Source organism: Buteo buteo, chromosome 4 (genome assembly GCF_964188355.1).
Source record: "Buteo buteo chromosome 4, bButBut1.hap1.1, whole genome shotgun sequence".
Lineage (NCBI taxonomy): Eukaryota > Metazoa > Chordata > Aves > Accipitriformes > Accipitridae > Buteo > Buteo buteo.
In genome coordinates, this window is record NC_134174.1 from 66,962,979 (window position 1) to 66,987,823 (window position 24,845).

The 24,845-nt window shown below is 39.4% G+C and overlaps 1 protein-coding gene across 2 annotated transcripts in view; it reads left to right on the forward strand.

Moving 5' to 3' along the window:
• DOCK1 (dedicator of cytokinesis 1) overlaps window positions 1–24,845 on the forward strand; it is a 312,956-nt gene that overhangs the window by 70,086 nt on the left and 218,025 nt on the right. For both annotated transcript variants that reach the window (XM_075026608.1, XM_075026609.1), the window contains exons 24-26: window positions 10,613–10,683; window positions 12,146–12,252; window positions 23,823–23,950. In XM_075026608.1, coding sequence (XP_074882709.1) covers window positions 10,613–10,683; window positions 12,146–12,252; window positions 23,823–23,950 — 306 coding nt within the window. The remainder of the gene's footprint in view (window positions 1–10,612; window positions 10,684–12,145; window positions 12,253–23,822; window positions 23,951–24,845) is intronic.

Genomic DNA, 24,845 nt, shown 5'->3' on the forward strand with positions numbered 1-24,845 from the left:
AGAAGCATTGAATTATGGGACTGGTAGATTTTTGTATCCAGAGGAGCCTGAGGTCATTGTGCCAATGTTGTTCTCATGTTCTGTTAGTGAATCTCTTTCACTGTGGAGAAGTACAGAGACAGTCAGAAACACACATTTGATAAGCTACACCTTGAAGTTCTCCTTGTGGTTCAAAATAGAATTTATAAAAGGACCTAACTCTTGACCTAGCCATGCTGAATCAGTTGAAAGATGATAATCAGAAAGGGGCTAAGAGTTGGGGTTGAATTTGGGGACAGTTTGACAGTATGACGCCTCCTGTTCAGTTGTGCAGTGGTTGTGCATTAGAAGAAATGTTTTTTTATAGCAGCTGGGAAGCAAAGACAGACAGTGGCAAAGTGCTGGGCCGGTGCAAGAGGTTCCTCTTGAAGGGAGCTGGGAAGCGTACAGTGGGAAAACATCTAAGTGAAAGACACTGGTCCTTTGTAGCTGAGTACATGCAAGTCGTAGGCTAGTAATACCATGCTGAGCACACAGCAAAAATAGATAGTGGGGATAAAGCTGCTGAGTTTCACTATTTTAGACAGAGAGACTGAGACTGTATCATCTGGTAACAAAATAAGGGTATTACATGTTTCATGAAAGCTGTATTTTCATTCTATTGACAAAGCATCTATGCTGAATAGAAATTGGTAAGTTTGAGTCAGTGACTCAGAGTGTGCTATCTGGTGTTTTACAAATAGGATGTTTTCAGATTACGAGGATTGAATGTAAGATTTATTTTCCTGAGACTTGTTTGCGAGGCCTACTTCAGGAAGGCAGATGAACATGAACATTTTTCATGTTCATGTTTTCATGAAGTTTTCATGACCTGTTTCAACAGTTTCATGAACTGCTTTCAAAGTTCATGCCTTGGGGGAAAAAAATAAATAAATTAAAAATACTCCCCAAAATAGATGTGGCTGTCTTCATCTGACATGCAAGAGAAGATGACAAACTTCCCAGCAGAGGCTGGAGAGATCGCAATACAGCAGTGTCTGTCCTAGTCTGTGTATTGTTTCACATTCAGATCTCTGCAAACATCTGTAGACCACATCTACTGTCTGCATTTGGCTTCGTGAAGTGTGCTGGTAGATGAAGCATTGACAGATGAGCCAGTGTGAGGTTGTCCGAGATACGTGCTTGTGGATGCTTTTCAGAAGCCGTGACAACCTTTCATTCATTATTCATTGCTTTCATCTCCTTTGGACTCTAATTACTTAGCTCTTAGAACACATAATTGTTAGTATTGGCTTTTTGCAGCTTGTGAGATTGCTTTTATTATGTTCAAATATCCACTGAAGCACTATGGGTTTTTTTTCAGTAACTAGAAATGTGTGGTTCTATGACAAAGAATAAAATCATTGAAGAGGTGCATAAATGTGGGGTTTTTCTGAGAGACAGTGAGTATGGCTTCTGTGAATCTTGCCTGACAAAGCTGTTGGGGACCAGGGAGGGTGTCAGTAACCATGGAAAGTGGACATGGCATTACAGGCTTCATTCAGCATCTTTACCAGCGATCTGGAGTTCATAGTTAAGTACCATGCCAGTGGTAAGGAACATCAGAAGGACCTCACAAAACTGAGGGGGCTAAAAGGTGAGCTGCAAGGTAGACAAATGTAAGGCAGCGCATCTCGGGAAGAGTAAATCAATCCCTGTACGATGCTCTGCTTGAAGCTGGCGGTTGCAGTTTGGGGAAGACGCCTTGGAGTCACAACTGACAGCTCTCCGGGGTCATCGGTTCCATGCACAGTGGCAGGCGAAGTAGCAACAGGGTGTTGGGTGTCAGCCAGAGGGATAATGAGAACGTGGCAGGGCTGTCGTTTTGTCGATAACCTTGGTACATCTGCATCTTGCGTGCCAGGTGCTGTTCTGGTCTCTGCACCCCAGGAAAGAAAGGGGTACGGAGGACCAGGATTGGGAATGGTGCACCCTCCTGGCGGGGGAGTGGTCTGTGAAACTTCTGCACCAAATCCCACAGTACAAGAAATAGGGTGCCCTCACTGACATCAGTAGGAGGTTAGTATAAAATGAGTAAAAAAAAAATAATATTTTCATTTCTGAAGCCTGCTGTCACGGGATTATGGAGGCAGACAGTGTCAGCAGGCCCAGAAAGAGGTTAGGTGGATTTACAGACCACAGGTCTATAGATGTCCTGAAAGGGTGGGTGGAGATGCAGCCTCCAAAGGATGCTGGGGGAGCCAGGAGGGGAACAGACCACAAACTGTAAATGGCATCTCCTGTGGCCACCATTGGAGACCAAGTGCTGGGCTATACAAACTGTTAGTGTGACACAGTGAGAGTTTCTGTGCTGTTGGATGATCTGTTGAAGTTTTGTAGAAAACTAATGAAGATAAGCAGATAAGTTGCTAAGTCCCTGTGTTGTGCAGTTAAGATCAGCAGATCTAGCTGTAGCAGTTTCAGGCTTTTTTTACTGTTTTTAATATATATTGGGGAAGCTAAGTAAGTGTATACAAAATAAGTCTGTTTGGAGAGATAAGAATTTGAAAAGACCTACATAGAAAATTAAGGTGCTTCACATTAGAAGAGAAAGATGCTTAATTCACACATTTGAATATTTCTATTTCTCCTTGCAAAAATTGTAATCTGTCTTGATAGTTTATCAACATGAAGCAGAACTGCCACTGGAAAGTTTTTCTGAAATGTTTGCAACTTTTCTCTTTGGGCTTGTTATACTGAATTTTTTTTTTCCCCAGCCTATCTGTTAAGAGAGTAGCCTTCAAGCTGACACTGTGCAGGGGAGAATGAATGACTGCGGTCTTATGTTCTTAGCAAGAATTACTCTATCTATTCAAATATTTATGTCCTTGTGGAAGCTGATGAGCTGTTTCTGACTGTAGCTCAGGTCTTCAGTTACTTAATATTTTGCATTTAAATTGCCCCTTTTTTAAATTTGAATTTTTCAAGGCTTTGGGTACATTTAAAAGAAAGTTTCCTCCAAAGAAAATTGTATGAATTGTAAAAGGATTTAAGGTTGTAGAGCACAAAAAGAGACTTTGAATTTGTACCTCTTTTAGGATTATGGCTATACAAAATTTCTTAGGGGAGGGGAGAATTCGTATATGTGGCTGCTTTGCAAACCTGACTTCAGTTTCAGCTGTTCAGGAAACAAAATCAAGAATATTTTCTGTGGAGGGCATGCTAGAAGTGGTACTTAGCACTATTCCTGCTGCAAGTAAGTGTAACTACACAGCATTGATTAAATTTTTCTCCAGACTTAAAAGGAAAAAAATACCCAACAAACAAAAAAGCAAAAGCCCTGTCTATCTGCAAAATCCTCTACTGCACCAAAATCATGCTTTGCATTACTGAGGATGCTTTAACTTAACTCTCAGTCTGATGACTGGGAAGGGCAATGACTTCATCTTTTGCACAAAGTCCTCCAAGAAGCTTTGAGTTGGCCTGGAGATAGGGAGAGGCATGTCTGTATCCGCTGTCCATCCTTCACTGCTTCCAGTGTGGTGTTGGTCAGAGGATGGGGCTCAGAAGGTGACCCCAGTGCTGGCTCCAGTCTGCTGCCTGCTGTGTCGGTGCAATTAATGGTCACTGTGTGGCTGAGGAACTGGTCATTTAGTCCATGGGGTGTATATTTGTAGTGGCTGGCTTAGCGTATGCATGGAAAAATAGATTTTTTTTTTTTTTTTTTCCAGAGTGTAAAGGTCTGTTTCCTTTTGTGAGCTTTTGGTATTGCATAATAACAATCTAAAAACATTATTGAAAGGTTATTTTAAATTTGAGTTGTACTGCTACGTATTTTTACAATAAATAGGTAAAAATCCATATATTATTGGAACATGATTTGAGCAGAGCTTTACTAGCATTTATACCTCTTAGTGGACTCAAATATGTTGCAATCAAAACACTAAGGTGTAAGAATGAATAAACCCCACTTTCATCCTAGGGTATAATGGCAGCAATAGTCAATCCTATAGGTTTCAATTTGAGAAGCTGGTATAGTATAAATTGCAGTGTTCAAAACAACTTGGAGTTTGGTTTTTATAGTTAGTTAACTAAATATAATTGCTAGGGGCTTTTTTTTTTTGTGTGTCACTGTGGAGTGCAGTGGAGGCAGGCATTCAGAGGCTGCTTTTTACACTTGATTTAAGGTGTGCAGCTCTCTAAACTGGCGAGGGAAATTCAAACAGTGATTTGAGCTGACAGATATTTTGGTTGTCCTCTTAGTAACAAAAATTTTTCTTGCATCATGAATGGTAGTGGGCTGCAGTAATAGTTTGAGAAGTAGAGAGATTAAACTTTGTTTTTCAAGTATCAGTTTGATTTTAAGAATTACTTGATTAAGTAAGGTGTGCAGCATTTGGTATGTGCACGTATTATTCATGGTTACAAAAGTAGTGAGCTTTCCTGGTTTTATTCCTATTTTCTGCTAATTGGTGCACGATAATTATTTCCTTAACCTTTTACTGTTTAAGCATGAGCTCAGCTGAAGCCTAGCATGATGTTTCAACTTTAGATAAAAATGCAAATGTTTCCTAGTAATTTATTCTCGCATCTCTTTGAAACAAGGGCAGTTGAGCCAGCTGCATCGAATTTATGAGGACTGTCTGATTTCGGCTGTGTTTGTATGAGGGAGCTGAACTATTCTCAGCAGGGTTCTTGCAGTTTGCTCTAATGTTTGCTGTTATGTGTGACTTTGTACTGCTGTTCAGGATGACTGAAAAAAGATAGGCTGGTAGCTGTGTTAGTTCTCTGTGCTTTAAATGATCTTGATAAAGTAGGTGTGTATATAAAATTATCCTGTAATGTGACCACAGAGAGCCAGGGTAGAAGATGATAACGTTTCACTAATGCGAATTCTCTTGAGTGTGTGGTTTTTTAATAACCCTTGTCACTTTGAACACATGATGCATATTTCTCAGGATCCGTACTGTACTTTTTCCTACTCTAATAAAAGTGTTTATTGTTAAAGCCACAGAAAAGTATTTAAATGAAGACAGGGAAATATATTACAAGCTGCTGAGGTACCTAGGAAAAGACTGCATTAGTCTGCAGGGCTTTTCCAACAGGTTGAATACTTTATAACCATCATTCAAAATGAGTTGAGTAACAAAATAAATCCAACCATGGACTGAGGTTTCTGTGTCTCTTAGAAGCTATATGGGAAAGTCTGTTGTTACACTGGCAACAAATACAATAATCTCTAGAAGAGCGCAACGCCGCTTTACGTGTGATCATGCTTTGTGCTATTTTACACCAAATTTCATGCCAGAGGCACTGGTTCAGTTGTGATTTGGAACAAATGTCTGCTGCAGACTGGGGCAATTCAAAAATAGTGTTTAGGCATTCCTGGAAATTGTTTCATCCAGCTGCTGACTGGGCTTAATTTGGCTGGGTTGATGAGTTTAGTAGAATGGTGTCTGGGATAACACTTGTGTAGAAGGTAAGTGCTTTGTGTTCAATGACACAAAAGATGAAAATTAACATTAAAATCATGTACAAATTGAGTCAGGTAAAACAAATTTATTGCTTCATCAAACAAAAGAGTTCATAAGAATAGTCTGTATTTGGCAAAGAGATTTTATGCTTAATTTTGAGACTAGGTGTGCTGTTTGAAATGAATGACTTTAGAAAATGGCATTTTTAAATTAAGTATTTTTGCTTTTATGTAGTACAAAGAGATGAACCTGTAGTATACTATTCAGAATACATTTTGTCTGATACTTTGCAAATGTCACTTGTTCAATCTAATGAAAACCTTAAGTTAGTATTGCAGTTTTCTTAAGTGGCTACTGTTTTTTGACGTTCCTTGTCAGTATAAACCCAAGAATGGGATAAAAGAATTTTCTGTTGTTGCAAGACTGCTTTGCTGTACTCTGTACTGCTTTGTTTTCATTTACCAGTGACCACTGCTACTATTACAGTAGTAATTTCTCTTTTGTATTAATGAAGAGATTACTCAATATTTTCAACTGTCTAATAAACAAAAGTAAATTAGTAAAACTCTCATTGTTTATATCTGTTATCCAAAATTATATCAGAATTGACTTTGAGCTACTTAGTAAGGCTACCCTATCCTATTTTAGTGTACCCTATCCTATTTTAGTGTGCTTTCATATGACAAAGACATGTTTGTGCAGACAGTTTCTCTTCTACCAAGTGGTAGAAGGATGCTATGGTGCAATATAGTGCCGTATTTTTGATCCCCTTTTACTGGAACTTTGTGTTAATGCATTGGGGTGTTAGTTCAAGTGTGGTAAAATAAAATTTTTGTGTTGAGAGTGTAATTTTTTTTTTATTCCACAAGCCTTCAGATGTACTAGCAGCTACCAGATGTGACAGAGTAATGGAGATGCTTGCAAACTGCTGAACACACAGACTGCAGCGTGACTTTCTGGCTTTGAGACAGAACACGTTTAAGCTACGTCTCCAAATGGCATATGAAATATGCTGTAATTTTACTTATCTTGTAATGCTTCTTAAACATGTTTCTGAGCATATGCACTTCTGTGTAGATATGTTCTTCATGGCTTGCTATTATGTTGGATTGTCAATATTTGAAACAATAATCTATGTGGCTTTTCAAAAGGTGGACTAGGTGACTTTGGGCACTGCTGACTGAATGCTTAAGGTAATGCTGCTTTTCACGAGTGAAGCCATTTCCAGCAAACTCAAAGGTTTGCAGAAGCAGGCTCCGCGGAGGAGTACTAGCCTGTCTTTTGTCTTTCCCCAACTTAAAAGTAGGGAAGGCTTAAAGGGAACTGGGGTCAGAGGACAGGCTGACATGGTGTCCTAGAGGAAACCCTTAGGAGTGAAGAGGGATTCAGATGGCCTGGGACCTCGTGGGAGTCGCAAAACTTAAGGTGCTTGTATTTGCCTAATGACATGAAGAAAAGGCGTGTGTATCTGTCCTCCCATCTCTTTCTGGGAGGACTGCTGATGTGTGTCTGTCTTCATGAAGAAATGAAAAACTCAGGAACTTTTCTGTAAGGCGGCTTATCCAGGTAATGTTAGTGGTTGGGGTTTTGGGGATTCTTTTTGTTGTTCCAAAAATTACATGAAGCTTACTCTTATTTTAAAGTTTATTTATGCAAGTGTCAAAGTGCTCTAACGTTTTTTGGGGGGTTTGAGACCCCACAAATTGCAGAAAAAGTTCCTTTCAGAATAAAGTGGCTGTTTTGCTGACAGTGTTTTCTAAACTGCTGGCTTAGGGTAAAGATTGTGCTGGTTTTTTTCTTGGTAGATCTCATTCTTGTCTCATTAAACCTGTCTGGAAATGAACCATCAGGTAAAAAAGAGCTGTAGCAGCGTGAACACTGCAGTGGACCCTCCAGTGATGTTCAGAGGGACCACTGTTAGAACTAACGCCTCTGTTGCACTTGGTCATATTTATTCTGGCCTTCTTACCATGTCTGAAGGTTTCCTCCCACCCCCAACTAATCTTTTGATACAGGCCTTCGCTGTATTTTTCTTCAAGATGAAAAAACCCCCTATGTTATTGAGCTCCTAGCTCTGAAGAAGTTTAGGAAAAAACAATTAGCTGTTAAGTCACAAGCACATCAATGACTTTATCTTAAAGGTTGCAAAGGATGACTGCTCTAGATAGAGAGGTGATAGTGATGATTTAAGGAATAAGTTGCAATTATTCTGTGGAACGGTAAAAGCTAAGAAATTCGTCCTCCGTATTGGCCGTGCAGAGAATTGTGACCATCAATTATTGCTTAATTTATTCTGTTTAAGGCAAAGCTTTGACTTTTCTGGACCTTATTACTTTCACTTAGTGAGTTTTATTTCTTAGCATACTTAATTGCCTTTTATAGTTTAGAAGGGTATCTGTGAAAGCACTACACTCATGGAGTTAGCAGTTCAATAGGCTGCATTGGCAGCTGGTTCAGGTAGTGTCAGTTAACGGTTCTCTTCATGTGTATGGACTTTGGCCGTGGGGTAATACCTTTTATACATAGATTTGATACTCATAAATGAGGAAATTAACACATATTTGTGTAAGTGCACAGCTCTGTGTATGGTTGTGTGTGGTGGGGAGAGGGAGAAATGAGGGATGAGACTTGATAAGCGTAGTAGTAATTTATCACTTGTTTTCCACAAAGAGAGAAACCCCTTTGGGCAGTAAAATTTTTTTTTGCAGCCCAGCTTGAAACTATGTATAATTATTGACTAAGTATGTGAGACTGAGATTTCCAGCTTTGTATGTGTATCTCATGTGATCACATGGCAGTTATTGCACAAACCTGTTTGATTAAAAATCAAAGAATTAAGGTTCTTCATTATTGTGTCTTCTTTAATCCAGTTTTGAATTTTCAAGTGACTTAGGCATCACTGTGTAACTATGAAATTAAGATTTTGATTTAGTTTGCCATGTACTTCTTGCAGAAATGAGGAATTTGTACCTTTGTCCGGTGCTGATCAAGAGTGGAAAGTAATCTAATTTCTTTCAATGGAAGAAAACCAAAACAGATTGCTTATTTGTTTTTTTCCTGATGTTGTATGAAAAGATGAGAACAGGTTTTTTATCTTCTGAATTTAATATTCCTCACTTATGTATTCCAGTATCCTGGGAATAACCAGCATTGCAGTTGTGCTACTGCTAACAAAAGATCTACTTTCAGCTGCAGCTTCTAACAGAGTAAAATCTACCGTGAGAGCTGCTGTTTTACAAGAGTTAATATCAACAAATGGTTATATTAGTAGATTTTATAATCTGGATTATACAGATACAGATTTAATGATGGGACTGCAGAGCCTACTTGTCTGATCATACTGTCTGTCATATAATTGAGTCAGTTGAGATTGGAAATTGGGAAATATACTTCCACAATATTCTTTAAATTTTAAGGTTTTAAACTTTAATTGGTTTGTCCATAAAGTAGAACCTAAGTAGCTGATAATTGTTGTAACTACAGGCTTTAAATTGATGTTGTAAGTAGTTTTACCTGATAGTACTTCATTTAAGCTATTAAAGTGTTAATTTTAATGATTGTGCCAGCACAGTGTGAAATTTTAATTCAAGACATAAAATGCAAGCTCTTTTTTAGTATGTGTTACTAAACGTTTATTGCTACATGCATTTGAATGATAAGCAAATAAAAACACAGCAATGGCTGCGGTTTATAACTGGTCATTAGAGTCCTCATCCATCAAAACACATAAGCGTGTACATAATGGGACTATTTGCATAATTACAGTTATGAGCTTGATTTCTGAGCATGTAAGTAGTCCTTTAAGCATACGTGGAAATGTTTGATGATCAAGCTTGACAGTTTAAATGGACTATGAATAAAAACTGGAACACTCTGAAATTTCCATCTAACCTATTGACATGTTTGTTTTTTGCTCTTTTAAAAGTGATCAGCAAGCGTTGGCAAACTTCCCACGCTGGCTACTTGAAGTTACCCTTGTGACTGTAACCAAACAATTGACCTTGCGCATTCAAGAACGGTGGAATTTGATTTAAAATTGCTAGGGTTGTGGCAGAAAAGTGTAGTTTGAAAATAGAGAAGTGGTTTTGTATGTACCTACGAGGCAATACTCCTCGAGTCTGTTTCCCTGTGGCTCTTCCTACTAATAACAACTACTACTAAACAGAATTTTCCTGTCTCTTGAATTCCTCTGACCGTGGAGCTGTATAGTGTCATCATTTGTCACATCACGGACTTCAGACTAGAAAAGAATTGATTAAGAAAGAAAAGTATAAGGGCTTGTCTTCCATCTAATTCAAAAGGGTAGGGAGCACACAGTGTTCTTGTTCATGGAAGCTGCAAATGCTAAGCATTAAACCCACAAACAGAATCGCCTTCTATGGGGAATGAATCATTCTCCCTTTTGAGGCAAAGATACATCTGTAATCAAACTGTTCGATATTACCAATAAAATGCAAAGGTAAGCAAAATGAGTCTGGCTGTTGTAGTTTATAGTTGAATTACTGTGGGGGGTTTTTCTAGTCTGGTGCTCAGTGGACGCAAGGACTTGAGCAACCTCAGTAAAAATAGTGCACGTGTATGAGCTAATAAGGTTAAGATTAGAACCAAAGACTTTTGCCTTAGGGTTTCTTAGGTAGAACATGTTCTCATCTATTATTTGAAATAGGGTATTTAAATCCATTTGCAAATGAAGGGTAAAAACCCAATTCTATCTGGTTGCAATTACTGTTTGTGTAGACTAAGTGATTTTTATCTGTGGTGTCACTAGAGGTCCATTTACTATTGTCTAACCTGAAGTGTATTCTGGCATGATTGCATTAAATTGCTGGGTAGTAATTTTTAATTGCTGGATTTTTGCTCTTGATGCCTGTAAGAGAACGTTCGCTCTAGAAATAAATAAATTTAACTACTGTTACTAAGAAATAGAAAGACAAAATTAGTTAAAATTAGTACAAGTAGTTAAAATATTAACATCTGTTTGTATCTTTTGAATCCTTTCATTATGTACTTGCCCCCAAAAGAATATGCTAAGAGCAAGCCACAGGGGTTCAGCTGAAGCCACAGAGAATAGTTAAGTTGAAGCAACCTACTCGTGTGTGATTCTCTTCTTGCAGTCTTTGCATCACCTTTAAAGACATAAGAATTTCAGTCTTGTTTATTTGTTGTTTTTATTTTTTTAGGGGGCAGCACTTAAATACTTGCCAGCTATTGTCAATGATGTGAAATTAGTATTTGATCCAAAAGAACTTAGGTGAGTAGAGTTAATGAAATGTGTAGTGTGAACTTTATCTAGATCTTTATTCTACATATATATATACACACACATATATAAATATATACAGAGGCAATTAAATGTGGTCACCTGAGATGTTTTATCACTTTGGTTTTATTACCTTTTTTTTCCTTGCAAATATTTTTAGGGCTACAGAAATAGCCTGTTTTAAAAATAACATGTATGGTATCAAGGTTTGACAAATGTCTTGACAAACTTTGCAGTTTTGTTTAGTATAATCATGTAATGGGATAGCAAGAATTATCAATCAGGCAACTGACATCAAAACTCTTAAGCTCTATACTTGATGCTTCACTCTTTCAAGTATAAATTTAATGTAAATAACTGGTTTTGTTCAGTGCACCGTATTGCTGGATTGACATTTCAGTAGCTCATAAACACAGGAATGTTGTTAGTTAAATAGAAAGGGTAATAGGAAGACATTTCAGAGCAAAAAACAATAGCCAACCCAAATCAAAACTAGTATGTCAGGAGAACTTTTAACTTAAAATCAGTTTTTTTCACAGTGCTATTATAAGGTGTTTAAGTTGAAAAAACCCACCTTTTTAAATAATTTGATTGCACAAACCCTTTTATATATTGTCTGTTTTCATTTCTGTGTTCTGGTGTGTCAAAATAAGGAAAAGATAAAGTAGAAATAAAATAGATACGTTTAATCTTAGTCTAGCATTCCAACGGCCCGAGGAACCTGGTATTTAACTTCTACTTGTGTGTACTGTAAACTTTTTTACATGTACACTTGTACACTCCAGCCCTCTGATCATCTTGGTGGCCCTCCTCTGGACTCGCTCCAACAGGTCTATGTCCTTCTAATGCTGGGGGCCCCAGAGCTGCAGGCAGTACTGCAGGGGGGGGTCTCACCAGAGCGGAGCAGAGGGGCAGAATCCCCTCCCTCCACCTGCTGGTCACGCTGCTTTTGATGCAGCCCAGGGTACGGCTGGCTTTCTGGGCTGCGAGCGCACATTGCCAGGTCATATTCAGTTTTTCATCCACTAATAACCCCAAGTCCTTCTCCACAGGGCTGCTCTCGACCCATTTTCCACCCAGGCTGTATTTGTGCTTGGGATTACCCCAACCCACGTGCAGGACCTTGCACTTGGCCTTGTTGCACTTCACGAGGTTGGCACGAGCCCACCTCTCAAGCCTGTCCAGGTCCCTCTGGATGGCATCCCTCCCCTCCAGTGAGCTGACCACACCACACAGCTTGGTGTCGTCGGCAAACTTGCTGAGGGTGCGCTCAATCCCGCTGCCCGTGTCGCCAACAAAGATGTTAAAATTCCTGTCTAACTTTTATATCTTGAAAAAAATGAGTTTGCTTGTCTAAGAGTATGTAGTTGTTTGTCTTGTTCTGTGCTATTGGGTGGTTTTTTATGTATTTTGTAGAGAGATTAATGTATTTTTACTTTCCTTTTGTATGTAGCAAACTCTTCACTGAATTCATCCTAAACGTTCCCATGAGCCGGCTCACAATCCAGAAGCTATACTGCCTGATAGAAATAGTACACAGTGACCTCTTCACGCAGCACGGTAAGCAGGATCTTTGCAACCGTTAAATTGTCGCATTATTCATTGTCTCCAGATCTCTGCTAGTGCAAGGTTTGTCCTTGCTGCCGAACGCGGTGGAGGTTGTAACCAATTAAGGTTGTTCCTTTAGAAGGCCAAGAAGATTTAAAATAAGTGAGGAAATGCTAATTGACACTTACTGCAGGTTATAGATCATAAGGAAGTGAAAGCAAAAACGTGTAATTTTTAATTTAAAAGGGCACTAAGCATCCAGTGTTATTAGCATGTGTTATAACTTTAACCATGATATATTTTATCAAAAACTATTAGTTCGACTTTTGTGCTCAGTGAAGTTCTATGGAGAAAATGGAAGTTTTTGATGTCCTTTCTTTCGGAAGCATCATTCTTTCCCTTTAAGCTGTTCCCTAGCTGAAGTGAAACAACATACAAACCTTTTAGTGTGCCGTTCATCCATGCTTTCTTATTTTCTTCTTTTACATTAGTGGGCCAGTGAAAGGTAAGTTCAAGCACTTGTCTTACAAATTTCTTCATTTGAGGTGAAATATTTTATTCTTTTTCTAGATGACTGCATTTTAAATAACCTAAACTAAGTGTTTATGTGCTGTCAGAAAAAGTTAATGAGGGAGCAAATAGGCAATGGTTCAATGATAAAGGAAATTTGAAAGGGTTCTTCTGTCAAGTCAGAAATGCTGGGACCACATCATGCATAATGCTGATAAAACAAACTTTTCTGGTTCCAGTTTAAAAGATGTTCTCGGTGGATTGGCTTTGTACTAGCCGGTCTTATGCCAGATCAGATAATGTCTAACCACAGCTATGTAACTTTTGCTGGATCTAGTAACTTTTATTTTCTTCCAGTTAGCAAACAAGTATAAAGCCAACACAATCCATGCTGCAATCTGTTACACTCCTTAATTTCACAAGACTGTGTGTTTGTGCCTGGTGCGGTTCAGCGGCATTGCTGTAAGGTGGAGTATTGCGTGGATCTGGTACTGACAACTGTGGAATTACGTACTGTTGCTCTTTCCACTTCTTTCTACATGAAGTTTTCTGTCTAATTTTGCACAAGTATCAGTGAAGAATGATGCTCAAAGAATGAGCTTCATGTTTTGATGGCACTTTTTATTTAGACTGAATTTGTAGTAAGGTTTATGATTTATAAGAAGTTTATGATTTACAAAAAGAATCTGTAAAATTATTGGGTCTATATCACACATGTTACATGCAAGTTTAAACCTGAAACTTTGGGTTAAAAAAAAAAGTCTAATGAGAACTAATACTGGAAGAAAATTGAGATCCTGGAGACTCTGAATCTTTCAAGAGAGAGAGCTTTTCCATAAGGAAGCCTTCAGTATAGTTACAGTCCCACTTGAGCAACAAGGCATAACACAGGCTGTAAATTTAGTTCCTGCAGTTATGGATGGTGGTCGAGTAAGAATGAATCTCTGAAAAACAGTCTACCAGCCATGTCACTGCGTACTGCACCAGCAAGTCCAAATGCAGCTCACCTCGATCTTCGTTTTTGAGATCTTCTTTTGAAATTATTCAGTCCTTATGAGCCACATCAAATGATGTCAGTTTGAATTGCAGAGTTTGCAAGAAGTAAAAGGAGGAGTGCAGATGGAGTTACTGGTGTTGGGGCTGGGGAAAAATGCTACTAGTCTCTCTGAGACCATTTTAATGTTTGGTCTTTCAGATACATACATCAATGTTACTCCTTTCTTTCATTCATTCTTAGCTTGCTGTCTGTGTAGTAGTTATTCCTTCTCCTAGCTGCTTTTAGGTCGCAAGGTCTTTGGGGCAGAAGTCAGTAATACAAGGTATTATACTTGACTGTCTTGGGTAGGAGGAAATTGAGATAACTCAGATAAATCAAGAAATTATGACTATAAAAAGCACTCCTAAGGAAGGCTATGGGGCACATTTTGTTATTTCCTGTATTAATCTTTGACTTACTCAACCAATTTAATTTTCAGAGGTGGGAGGAGAAATTGTGTGTAGCTGATTTGTTTTTTAAAGCTAACTCTCAAACTCAGCTGTTTGGGTTGCAGCAAATTGTACGGCTCAACGTTATGGAGCTCCTGAGAAATTTAAATGAATCTGTTTTAATAGCAGGGTCATTAATCTGAACTCAGTCCAGTTTTGTTGACAGAACAGTGCTACTTAACGGCTTTCGGATCTTATCAGGAGGCTCCTAACCAGAGGTTTTCCTGTCACTGGCTGTTAAGAATGTATTAAATCTAACGTGCTTCGGTTGAGGCGCGGCGGCGATTCAAGGCACGTAGGCTGCAGGCGCTGCCCAGCCTGGCGTGCGTGGCACGGTGCGACGGCACGGGACGCGCGTTTCACCCCGCTGGAGCCGAGCTGTACCAGAGCAGGGATGTGAGCGTACACACCTCTGCGCTGCCCTCCTTCTCTACTGTTACACAGGACCTCATATATATATATGTATATGTATTTTTTTTGTGTGGGTTGATAAACAAAGCATTATCTTAAAAGCTTCTCTTGCCACTGGTAATTCTCTCTAAAGCTTGTGACTGGAGAACCAGTCGTGCTGGGAGCCTTTCATAAACACTAAACTTCACTTGAAAGTAAATTAAACCCCTAGCCACAGCCTTTGTTAAATTTAGATGTTTTTTCTTCCCTTGCTCTGCAGGTTTGAGTTCTTATTACTAAAACGTAGTTTGACTGCCTCCCCTCCTCACTGATTTAATAATTTTTAACTGATAGGCAATACTTTCATATAAGTATCCAACTAATCCTGTATCATATTGCAGAAATGAGATTTTCTTTTCTAAAAGCAATATGCAGTACAGTATTCCGGAATTGATGGAAAGCTCTAAAATGCACAGAAAATCAAACAGCATTTCATCAGTGTCTCTGTTGGTGAAAAATGCTCTGATTGTGTGCTTTGAGAGGTCAAGGAAGATTTGTTTGCGTCTCCAGAGGAATTAAAATTCAAAATACATGAATTTGTGAAGCTTGAGGGATTTTGGGGGCGAGAGGGGTGGGTGTGTGAAATAGTTTGCTAAAGCATTGTGCCTGAAGAACGATGTTGAATGGTGGATGGTTCAGTGATCTTTATGAAATGTGAAGAGTTTGGGACGTTGGATGAGGATGTACTATGGTGTTTGTATGTATGTCTTCAAAAAAGGATGTAAAATACAGTTTTAAAATTTGTTCACTTCTTTTCTGGTTATGTCGTGTGCCATTTATATGTCGCCTCCTGAAATTCAAGGGAACTTTTCTTCTTTGCAGAACTTGTACTTATTTTTAGTAAGCTTTCTTCAGGCCTGGCAGGAAAACCCTGTACATTCCTTAGCTTTTGCTGCTTTTGTCCTAACAGTGGCTCATAATTGAGCCCTAGTACCAAAGGGAAAAAGAAAAATCAGTACGTAGCTGGTCAGTCAAAGCAATGTTAAGCAGAGTGTGTGTGTATTTTGTATATATGTATTTGATGGGAGAATTATAGCTAGGTGGCTTCAAGGAGCATATTTTTCCAAGCTTGTGGTTATTTTCAGAGGCCAACAAGTAAAGTCATCTCTCTGTGTAGACTAAATCCATATCAGATCTTCATGCTTCTAGTTTCTGTCTTTGAAACAACAAATATTCAAATATCACTAAGAAGAAAAGATTTTCCTGTCAATTCCCTGCTAACATAAAGAGAGCTGTTTCTGCCCATTTTCAGGGGTTATGTTGATCGAGTTCAAGGCCTGTTTTTCACATCTTAGGTGATCTGCCCTTTATCCCCTCCATTTTTGCATCAATAATCTATTATGGCTTTGTCAAAATAAATTTGAATTTTCTTCTGGAAGAGCATAAGGTTGCATCTTGTTTTACTCGAGCATGGAAAATAATCCCTAACGTGATCATGCTCAGTTGCCCTTTTTGTGTTGATACTGTAGACCCGTGTTATACATTGGGTTAGTCTTTGTTCCCTTTCTTATGTGAGGAAATGCTTCCTGGAAGGTCATGAAAAGATCATTTGGTCACGGCTGCTGCGGAAGTTCTCCGCAGTGCTTAGCATGACTGTGTCCAAGGGCAAAATCACAGCAATGATCTAAGTGTGCCCTTTAGGAGTTTTTTCAAGAGCTAAACTGCCATATTTTCCTGTACTCTGTGTTGGATGATTTATCTCATTTTTGGGTGTATATATTGCCCAGGTAGTGGTATTGGCAGGATAAAGGAGAGTTGTGAACAGGGAGGTTGGCAGTCTCTGCTTTGGAGGAGTTCATTTGACTCTGTCCCACTCCCTGATTTTTGTCGAGAAGAAAATGATTGGACAGAAGTCCTTTGCCTTGGGGCTGGACACTTCTGTAGGGTCTTTGAACATGCCAGTGTTCGTCTGTGCTAATTGGGATGCAGCTTTTTGCATGCAGTAAAGCATTTTAAATTTTCAGTGATTAACATCCTGATTCAGCAAGTAACTCGACTTTGAGACGTGAATAGAGTCTTAAATGTACTAATTTAGACGAATATTTATGTATCTTCCTCAGTGAGGACCTAAGTATATCAATATGTTCTTACATATGCCATACATACATATTTTATGTATGTATCTTTAAACACAACATAATTATGTATATATAATAATAATATAAAAACCTATACACGGCCATATAGAAGTAAATGCATGTATAAATAAGTTATTACCCCCACCACAATAATTTACATAGATCTGTTACAGTATCTGTGTAAAGCAGCAAACTTTTTTGATTGAAAACAACCCTGCATCTCTTCTCCCTTTCATGTCCCTCTCCCTTCCAAAAAACACCAACCTCAACCCCCAAAACAGAGGAAGCATTTCTTTAGCACCTGAAACAGTTCTGTGTTGTAAAAGTCTTCTGTAAGAGCATGTCCAAATAGAAGTATTAATTTAAAAATTAGTGTGGAAGAGTATTCTAATAACCTAATGCATGTTTTCAGTTCTAAATGTGTAAGTACTTTTGGTTTGTAAATGAAGTGTCTTATCTTTGCAAACTTCAAAATTTTGGTTTTATGTAAATAGTGATTTATCTGATTTGTTTTGTCCTATAGAGTTGTTTGTATTCTCTGTTGCTTTGTTATATAAATGACTTGAAGCTAATTACCAAGTGAGCTGTGTAGCTACTGTATTCTTAAATAGTTAGAAAACCTAGTGATTTCTCCATTAGGAAATTGTTAGTCTATTAAATATTAGTAGATAGCATATAGCATTTCTAAGAGTCTTATTAATTAAGACTAAAATGACAATCTTTGTCTCCATGCTGTGTAGCGGAAACAAGGTTACTAAGCATAGGTTTTATTTTTTTGGCTATGTTAACTAAATGATCCATAAAATAAAGAAACACATTTGTCAGTGTCCCTCCAAATGAAATGTTTTTAAATTGACAAAAATTTATTGCGTGTATTTAGCTTCAGCATAGTTCCTGTGTCAGTGTTTCATTTCTTCCAAGTCTTTGCTTGGATGCTCATAAGTTGATAATGCCTCCTGAGCATCCTTTTATAAAGATTAATATTTTATTCTCGCTGCACATTCCTGTGACATTAATCATTGTGGGTTGGACTTGGTGCAGTAGAGAACAGATGTCGAATTATTGTTGTCTGTAATCATTGTGCATCATACTCATGAGCTATCTTCAGAGCTGGCTTTTGAGCAGGAGACTAATGTTATAGACTATAGATTTATCAAGGTTGCCCATTAATCAGGGCTGGGAGGTGTTTGTGACAGGCAGGCTGGTGAAGGTTAACCTTTCCTCTTCTGTACTTCTAAGTAATCAAGATACAGTTGATCAACCCAGTGTTTTTCAAAATAGTTTATAGCAAAGGATGCACTTAAAACCTTACCTTCTTGTAGAGTGTGTTACCACAGTACTAGATTTTGTTTAAATATATATAGAGAGATATTTGTCTGTGTGTTGGTGGGTTCCATCTTGGGATTTTGTTGCCTTCTAGCTCTAGTATTTTATCCGAGGTAACCTGGAATACCTTAAACCGACAGGATTGTTTCAGTAGCTGTTCCTGCTTCTGGAGCTGGGATCTGCTGTGTGATTAGAAACCAACGGGGCAAAGTTTACCGGGACGTTGCGGGAGCCGGTGCCGGCAGCGTGGTACGGACACCCTCGCATCAGCGGGGGCCGGCTGCGTGCTGCGCCGTTTTAATGAGAGCCCAGGCAGCAGGGCTAGGGAAGTTCTTCTGATAGACTGCAGACGGGCCTTTAAAAACTATGAGAGAAAGGAAAAGTATGTAAAAATCATCCAGTATGTAAATATGATTTTATTACCTGCCAGATGCTGAGTATTATGAAGTACTCTTTTGATTCTAAGCGTAGCTTTCGTCTTTCCCAGTGGCAATATTTATTCCTTTTTGCCTACTTCAAAGTAAGCTCTATATCACTGTTTCTTCCTTAGCATAAAAGTTCCACTGGTGATTTGAAGGCCAAGTAATCTTTAGAAAGATTTCACAGTGTTGGTGCTTGCACAGTTCTCTGGGGTGTGGGTGTTTGTTTGTTTTGTTGGTTGTGGTTTATGGGCTTGTTTGTTTTTAAAAATCTGTGAAGGATTTGGATCTTTTCATCAAGTACCCAGCACACCTTGACACTTTGTTTTATCCTCCCAGGTTTATAACCTGCAACGGCTACAAACCAAACAGCAGATGTTCACAAGTTGACGTTGAGGAAGGCAGAGAGACTGTAAGGTGGTAACTGAGGAGCGTTGTCAAGTCTACCCTAGGGAACTTAGTCTTTTGTCTAGGTTGTGTAATTCCAAATGAAGCAGTATGACAAATCAATTAGTTTTTCCTTTCTCAGAAATTCAACTTGAATACCTTCCCTATTGATTAGAGCATACTCTAGACAATCTAACTCAAAGGTGACATAGCTGCAATTTTTACCTTCTGCATGCTTGCAGATATTAAATTGATCTTTGACCGTTCTCTACTAGTGGGGCTTAACGGGGACATGAAACATTTTCAAACCTCTAATTAGGGGCCTTTGTAAGTTATTAAAGATTGATTCACCTCACAGGCTTGACAAAGGCACATTTGTATGTCTTTGCTGGAGTGCTTAGCAACTGGGCATCTGGGTTCTTTCTCTCCCCTGTGTTTGGTGAAAGGAGTGTGCTACACCACTGTTTTCTGGTTTGGTTTTTTTTTCTTAATCTGCTCTTTTCTTTCCAAGTTAGTCAAAACCTAAGGTAACGACATGCACTGAAGTTTCACAAATGTGGTGAAACAAGGCTCCAATCACAAAGCATCTCTGGGACAAACAGACTGAGCTCAACTAGGCCATTCATTGGGTTGAAATTTATATGGAAAATTAGTAGTTAATTTTGACCTGCATCCATCTGGTGATTCCTGTCATGCAAGAACTGTCTGAGTACTTGAGCAAGGAAAAGAACGTTTTTTGGGATAGGAGTGAGTGGTCAAGGGCTGGAGCAGTTCAGAGGCAGAAGTTTAAAGTGAATGTAAAATGGTGATTATATGAAATACAGGGCTAGTCAGTACCAGGAAAACCTTCTTTATGTAATGGCTGGATCTTCACTCAGGGGGATGCTGTGTTTTGGGGGTTTTTTTGGTTGCCTTTTTTTTTTTTTTTTTTTTTTTTAGCTAAGGGTATGCATTTGAAATACGTGACAGCAAACTATTACTTTAAATGCACATATATCATTGTCTACTGTATTAGGGCAGTTTGGAGACTTCTAAATAGCTTTAGATCATTTAATGAGCATACTGGTAAATAAGCTCTTTCAGTGAGGTCAATTCTGTTTAGCCATTTGTTTCACAGAGATCACTACCTCCTTTCACTTTTGATATCTGTATAGATTTAGGATAATATAGTTGTAAACAAATAATGGGAACTTACGATGAAGATGTTTCTCTGTTACTAGATTTGGATCTTTTGTAATCCAGTTCTCTGCTACCTAATGGAAGTGAATATGGGGGGATTTGATGAAGTCACGAGTAGGTGTATTTCCCCATGTAAATACATTGCAGGGTCTAATGTCTGTTCCTTGAGGCAAAAAATTCAACAAACACACCATGGTTTTTCTCCTTTTTGAGCTATAAAGCATGAGGTTAAATGACCAAGAAGCAATTAAATAGAAAAACCCTGCATTGAAGAAACTAACTCTTCAAAGTACTTTTTTTTTGAATGAGAGCTCACTTGTGCTTTCCTAGTGAACATGTACTTATGTGAGTCACTTGAGACTGAAGAATATTTCTCTTGAACTACTAGAAGTTGGGTGTGCTTATACACTGTTATTTCTCATCCTCCATGTGTGAGGTTACAAGGCAGAATGAGGATGCTGCTGTTTCGGTTCCTCTCTAGCATCTTGTCGAGATGGAGTGCTCTCTATTCTGCATTATAGCATGGTTTTTCTTGATTTTTTTTTTTCATGTCAGTGACTTTTATTTTTCCCCATTGTGCAGCTGGTGAGAGCAGGATTGCAGCCTTTGTGCTGTAGGGACAAGTTCGTGGAGGTGCCCCTCCTGTAGGATACAGAAGGCTGTGGTCACTGATGACCTGGGAGTTCTGAGGCAGCTGCAGAGAATAGTTCAAGTCATTGCAGTTGGACCTTAGGGCACTGGCTGAAGGCTTCTAGAAGACTTTGGACAGAGACTTGTTTCCCTGTGAAGTCCATCTTTGTCTCATCTATCCTGTTTCCTTCTCTTTTTTAGTAGCAGAAGCAAGTCCTCTTGAGCCCATACCTTATAACTGAGAGTCATCTAGTGAGAGTGATTTTCACTGAGTTTTTAATGCCTGTATCAATTTTTCCACTGAAAGCCAAAACACAACACTGTAAGCATGTATTGATTTCTTTGTCCTTGGCACCCCTTTGCCTACTAGCTGTCAGTTTTTTCTGGTACCTGCAGTGCATATTTTAGCACTGGTGATACTGCCTTGTCCCTCCCGTGCTTGTAACCAGCAGACTCTCAGCTGAGCCTCGGTTTTCATCGTGGAGGGATTTTGAAGTTGGCGTCTGTGTGGGACCCGTGCAGTGCAATTGGGTCCTCTGTTACAATAGGACCTTCTACAGCACTGACACCTCGGCACCCGGGGTGCGGCATCTCCTAAATACTGTCGGGAATCGTCAGGAATGGTCGAGAGTGGAAGTGCACATTCTGTCTATGGATGTCTCTTCAGCAAAAGATGAAGCTACTAAAGGTACTTAATTCTGGTGAATCAAAGCCAGGGTCACCATCTTCTCGTCACCAAGATCTTCATCATCCCTTGAGCTACTGGTATTTGCTGTAGCTTCTTAGCACCAATTTGCTTATTCCATAACTCCTGCCCATCCTGACTGCTTCTGGGTGCCAGTTGTATCCTCTGCAAAAGGACAGAGACCAAATGTATATCAATAAAGGGAGCGCTTGGTTGCAGAAGGAGCTTCTGCCATTGAGCAGCACTCTACTGCTACCAAGAGGAAGCTTCCTAGTGTTGAAAGCGTTACTGTGAGCTATTGATCTTTTTGCTTCTCAGGAAAGTTTTAGGTATAACCCTAAATAAGTGCTTTCACCTTGCAATGTGGAGTCATTCCCTTTTAATTGAGATTAATCTTCAGTTTTCACTTTTTTAGTCTTGTGCCTCCTGCTGTGGTCTGTAAGTTACCCACACTCTTGATGTGAGGATGGTGATACTTACTGGTCCAGAACTACTTAAAATTGTCTTAAATAAAGACTTAATTGGATGCTCATGAGCATTTCTGATGTTCCAGGGACTTCAGCTTTTGTGTGAAAATAATCTCTAAGCAAAGATATAGTCATTAAGGACTGCCATGAAGCCTCCTCTTGTGAGTCATCCATGTGCCATCAAGTCCAAGCAATTTGGGTAATATCACTAAAAAAAATGTCAGTGTGTTAGATCTTTTGTGTGGCTGTCAAGAGCTTCATCCATATTTTCCCACGTACTGTATTATTAGAGATCTCACGGGCCAACAACCAATGTAGCATTTGACAAAGTGAATTCTTCAGTTGTGTTTTCAGAGATTGTTGGCCAGGTGGATTTTATAGTACAAGGGCAACTTTTTGGAGTGACCCATGTTGTGATGGTGTACGTCCATGTGTCAGGAAAATAAAAATTTCTTATTGCTAACTGTTGTTTTTCAAGATACTTGGTTCGTGTGCATATACACGCATAGCTGTGCTGCTTTCTGTCTGCATATGACTTCTCTTAGAAGAAGCTGCCTGCCAGATAGGTAATCCAGCCCTTGTAGTACAGAGACATGTACTCCTTCCTTTGGACAAAGCAGAGCTCACGCCTTCTTCCATATGTACATGAGAAAGCTGGGTAGGTTGGTAGGGAAAGGGACTTGGGAACTGGGGTCTAGTAGGGTAAAATAGCTGGAAGAGTCTCATGGTTTTCTTCTGTTCCTGTTCTACAGTATTACTTAGAGGCGGTGGAAAAATACCAAAATGCTCTAAATTCTTCCTTGTCCCTTCCCGCTCTCCTTTTCCTCACCCCCCAAATAATGTTTTAGTACTATGCTGATGGTATATATACTGTGTAATTTAATCATTATTTCGTCTTGAGTCAGGCTCTGATGAACAAGAATAACCAGTTCCCCTCCTTTGGGCATGGATTTATTTGAGGGCTGGGAATGGGGGAAGCTAAAGGGTTTTAACTTCACTCTTCCCTGCTTTTGCACATAAAGTGAGCTTGCTTCTCGTCTCGCACTGTGGTTAGTTGCAGCTGATGCCACCGTGGCAGAGGCAGGTATCTCTGGCTGTGCCATCTCTCCTGAAGGAAAAAGAGCACGGTCCGGGGTTAGGAGTGAACCCTAGGGCCCTGCACTCCCTCTGTGCAAGACAATTTGCAGGTTATACGTTAATTAGATCCATTAGATCAGTGCCCCAGTGTTACCTGTGGGTAGCTTTAGGAATATCAATTTTCGCCTTATTTCCCTTACGTGCTTGACTTGAGCTAAAATGTTGACCTCTATTATTTAGCTCCATGTCCATTTCCTTCATCTTCCCTATCTCTCTCTGCAAGTGCTGTACTTGCTTTGTACAGGCAACTACATCTGAATACCAGCAAAAAGTATTTCAGCAGCACTTTCTAAGCTATAAAAGACCACGCCATGCAGCTGAATGTTATTCTCAATAGCCCCATACCTCTCAGTGACTCATGTTTGTGTGGTTAGGCTATGCTGCACTGGTAACCAGTACAGGTAAGGTAAAGGAAGTTTAATACACCTTGCCAATGCTCAACCAGTCAAGCAAGCATGAAGCTAAGCGTGTACATAACCCTTGTGATGGTGCTGGATAGGTCCAGTTAATCAGTGTTTTTAAGCAGAGACAGTTAACATCAGTGAGACCACTCAAGTACTTTAATGAACTGGGGCCGGGGGCAGCGCAGGTGGGAGGGTAGTGCTTGTCCGAGCATTCTTAACCTGGTGACTTCATTTTCACTTGCTTGTAACCTTTTCAGGTTTTTATATTTTGGGTTGAAAAGCAGGTGACTGGAAATCTGGACTTACCTTCTTTTTCCTGATTTTATTTTTTTAATCTTAACGTAAGCACTGAAGCAGATTGGCTATTTAGGCAGTGCTATGAAGTTATTTAAAGCTGTATATGTAACCTTATGTTTTGTGTGCAGACTGCAGGGAAATCTTGCTGCCAACAATGACAGATCAGCTGAAGTATCACTTGGAAAGACAAGAAGATTTGGAGGCTTGTTGCCAGTTGCTGAGTAACATCCTGGAAGTGCTGTACAAGAAAGACGTGGTTAGTATCGTACAGTTCTGTGATGATTAGCACTTAAAAGAAATGGATCTTAGTAGAATGAATTAAGCAGGTAACTCCTGATGGCTTAGTTTTTATTTCCCCCCACCCAACCAGTCTCTCTTAAGTCTTCTTTTTAGGTGTCCAGTGATGAGGATGTGTTGTGTGACATCTCAGGATGTTTCTTACTGTTTCTGAGGCACATCCAATACAGCACTCTTACTCAATAACACTTTTCCAGACATTGGTTAGATAGTAAACAGATATTCTTAGGACTTCAACCTGTCTCTTACATGGTGTTTAGCCTCTGCCAGGGGGAAGATGTTTGGTTTGGCTTTTTATTTTCCCCATGAGCATTTTGGGAAATGCACACTTGAGTTGTATTGATACTGGCCTGATACTGGCCTGCCCAGTCTGGAGGAGGGGGTGGGTGTACACACACGCACGTACCCACACATGAACATACACTTTTGCCAACACAGTAAACTTGTTTAGCTTTTTGAAGTGCCATTTCAAGTTAGCTAGTGGAATTCTCCACCTCGGTAAGAGATAAGCTGAACTTGGAAAGTGGCGGCTTCTGCATAAATATTATAACTGGCGTAGTTGTCTTATCCATTCAGAATGTGCACGTATGAGGCGGTTGCGCATGAGAACCTGTGCAGTGCCCTGGGCTGGTATGCAGATGTGTATCTTGCATAATAGTCCCTTTTTTGTCTTTCCATGACTTCACACAAATATGGAAATACTAGTACTTTGCCAGAGAGCTGTAATGATTTAGTGCTCTCTTAAAGAAGTTTGGGCTGATGAGGCTGCTGCCTGAACCTTCAGTCCTCTGCAGAATCATATGCTAATTTAGTTGGAAAGGACCTCAGGGGTCAGCTACTCTCACATTGTATCT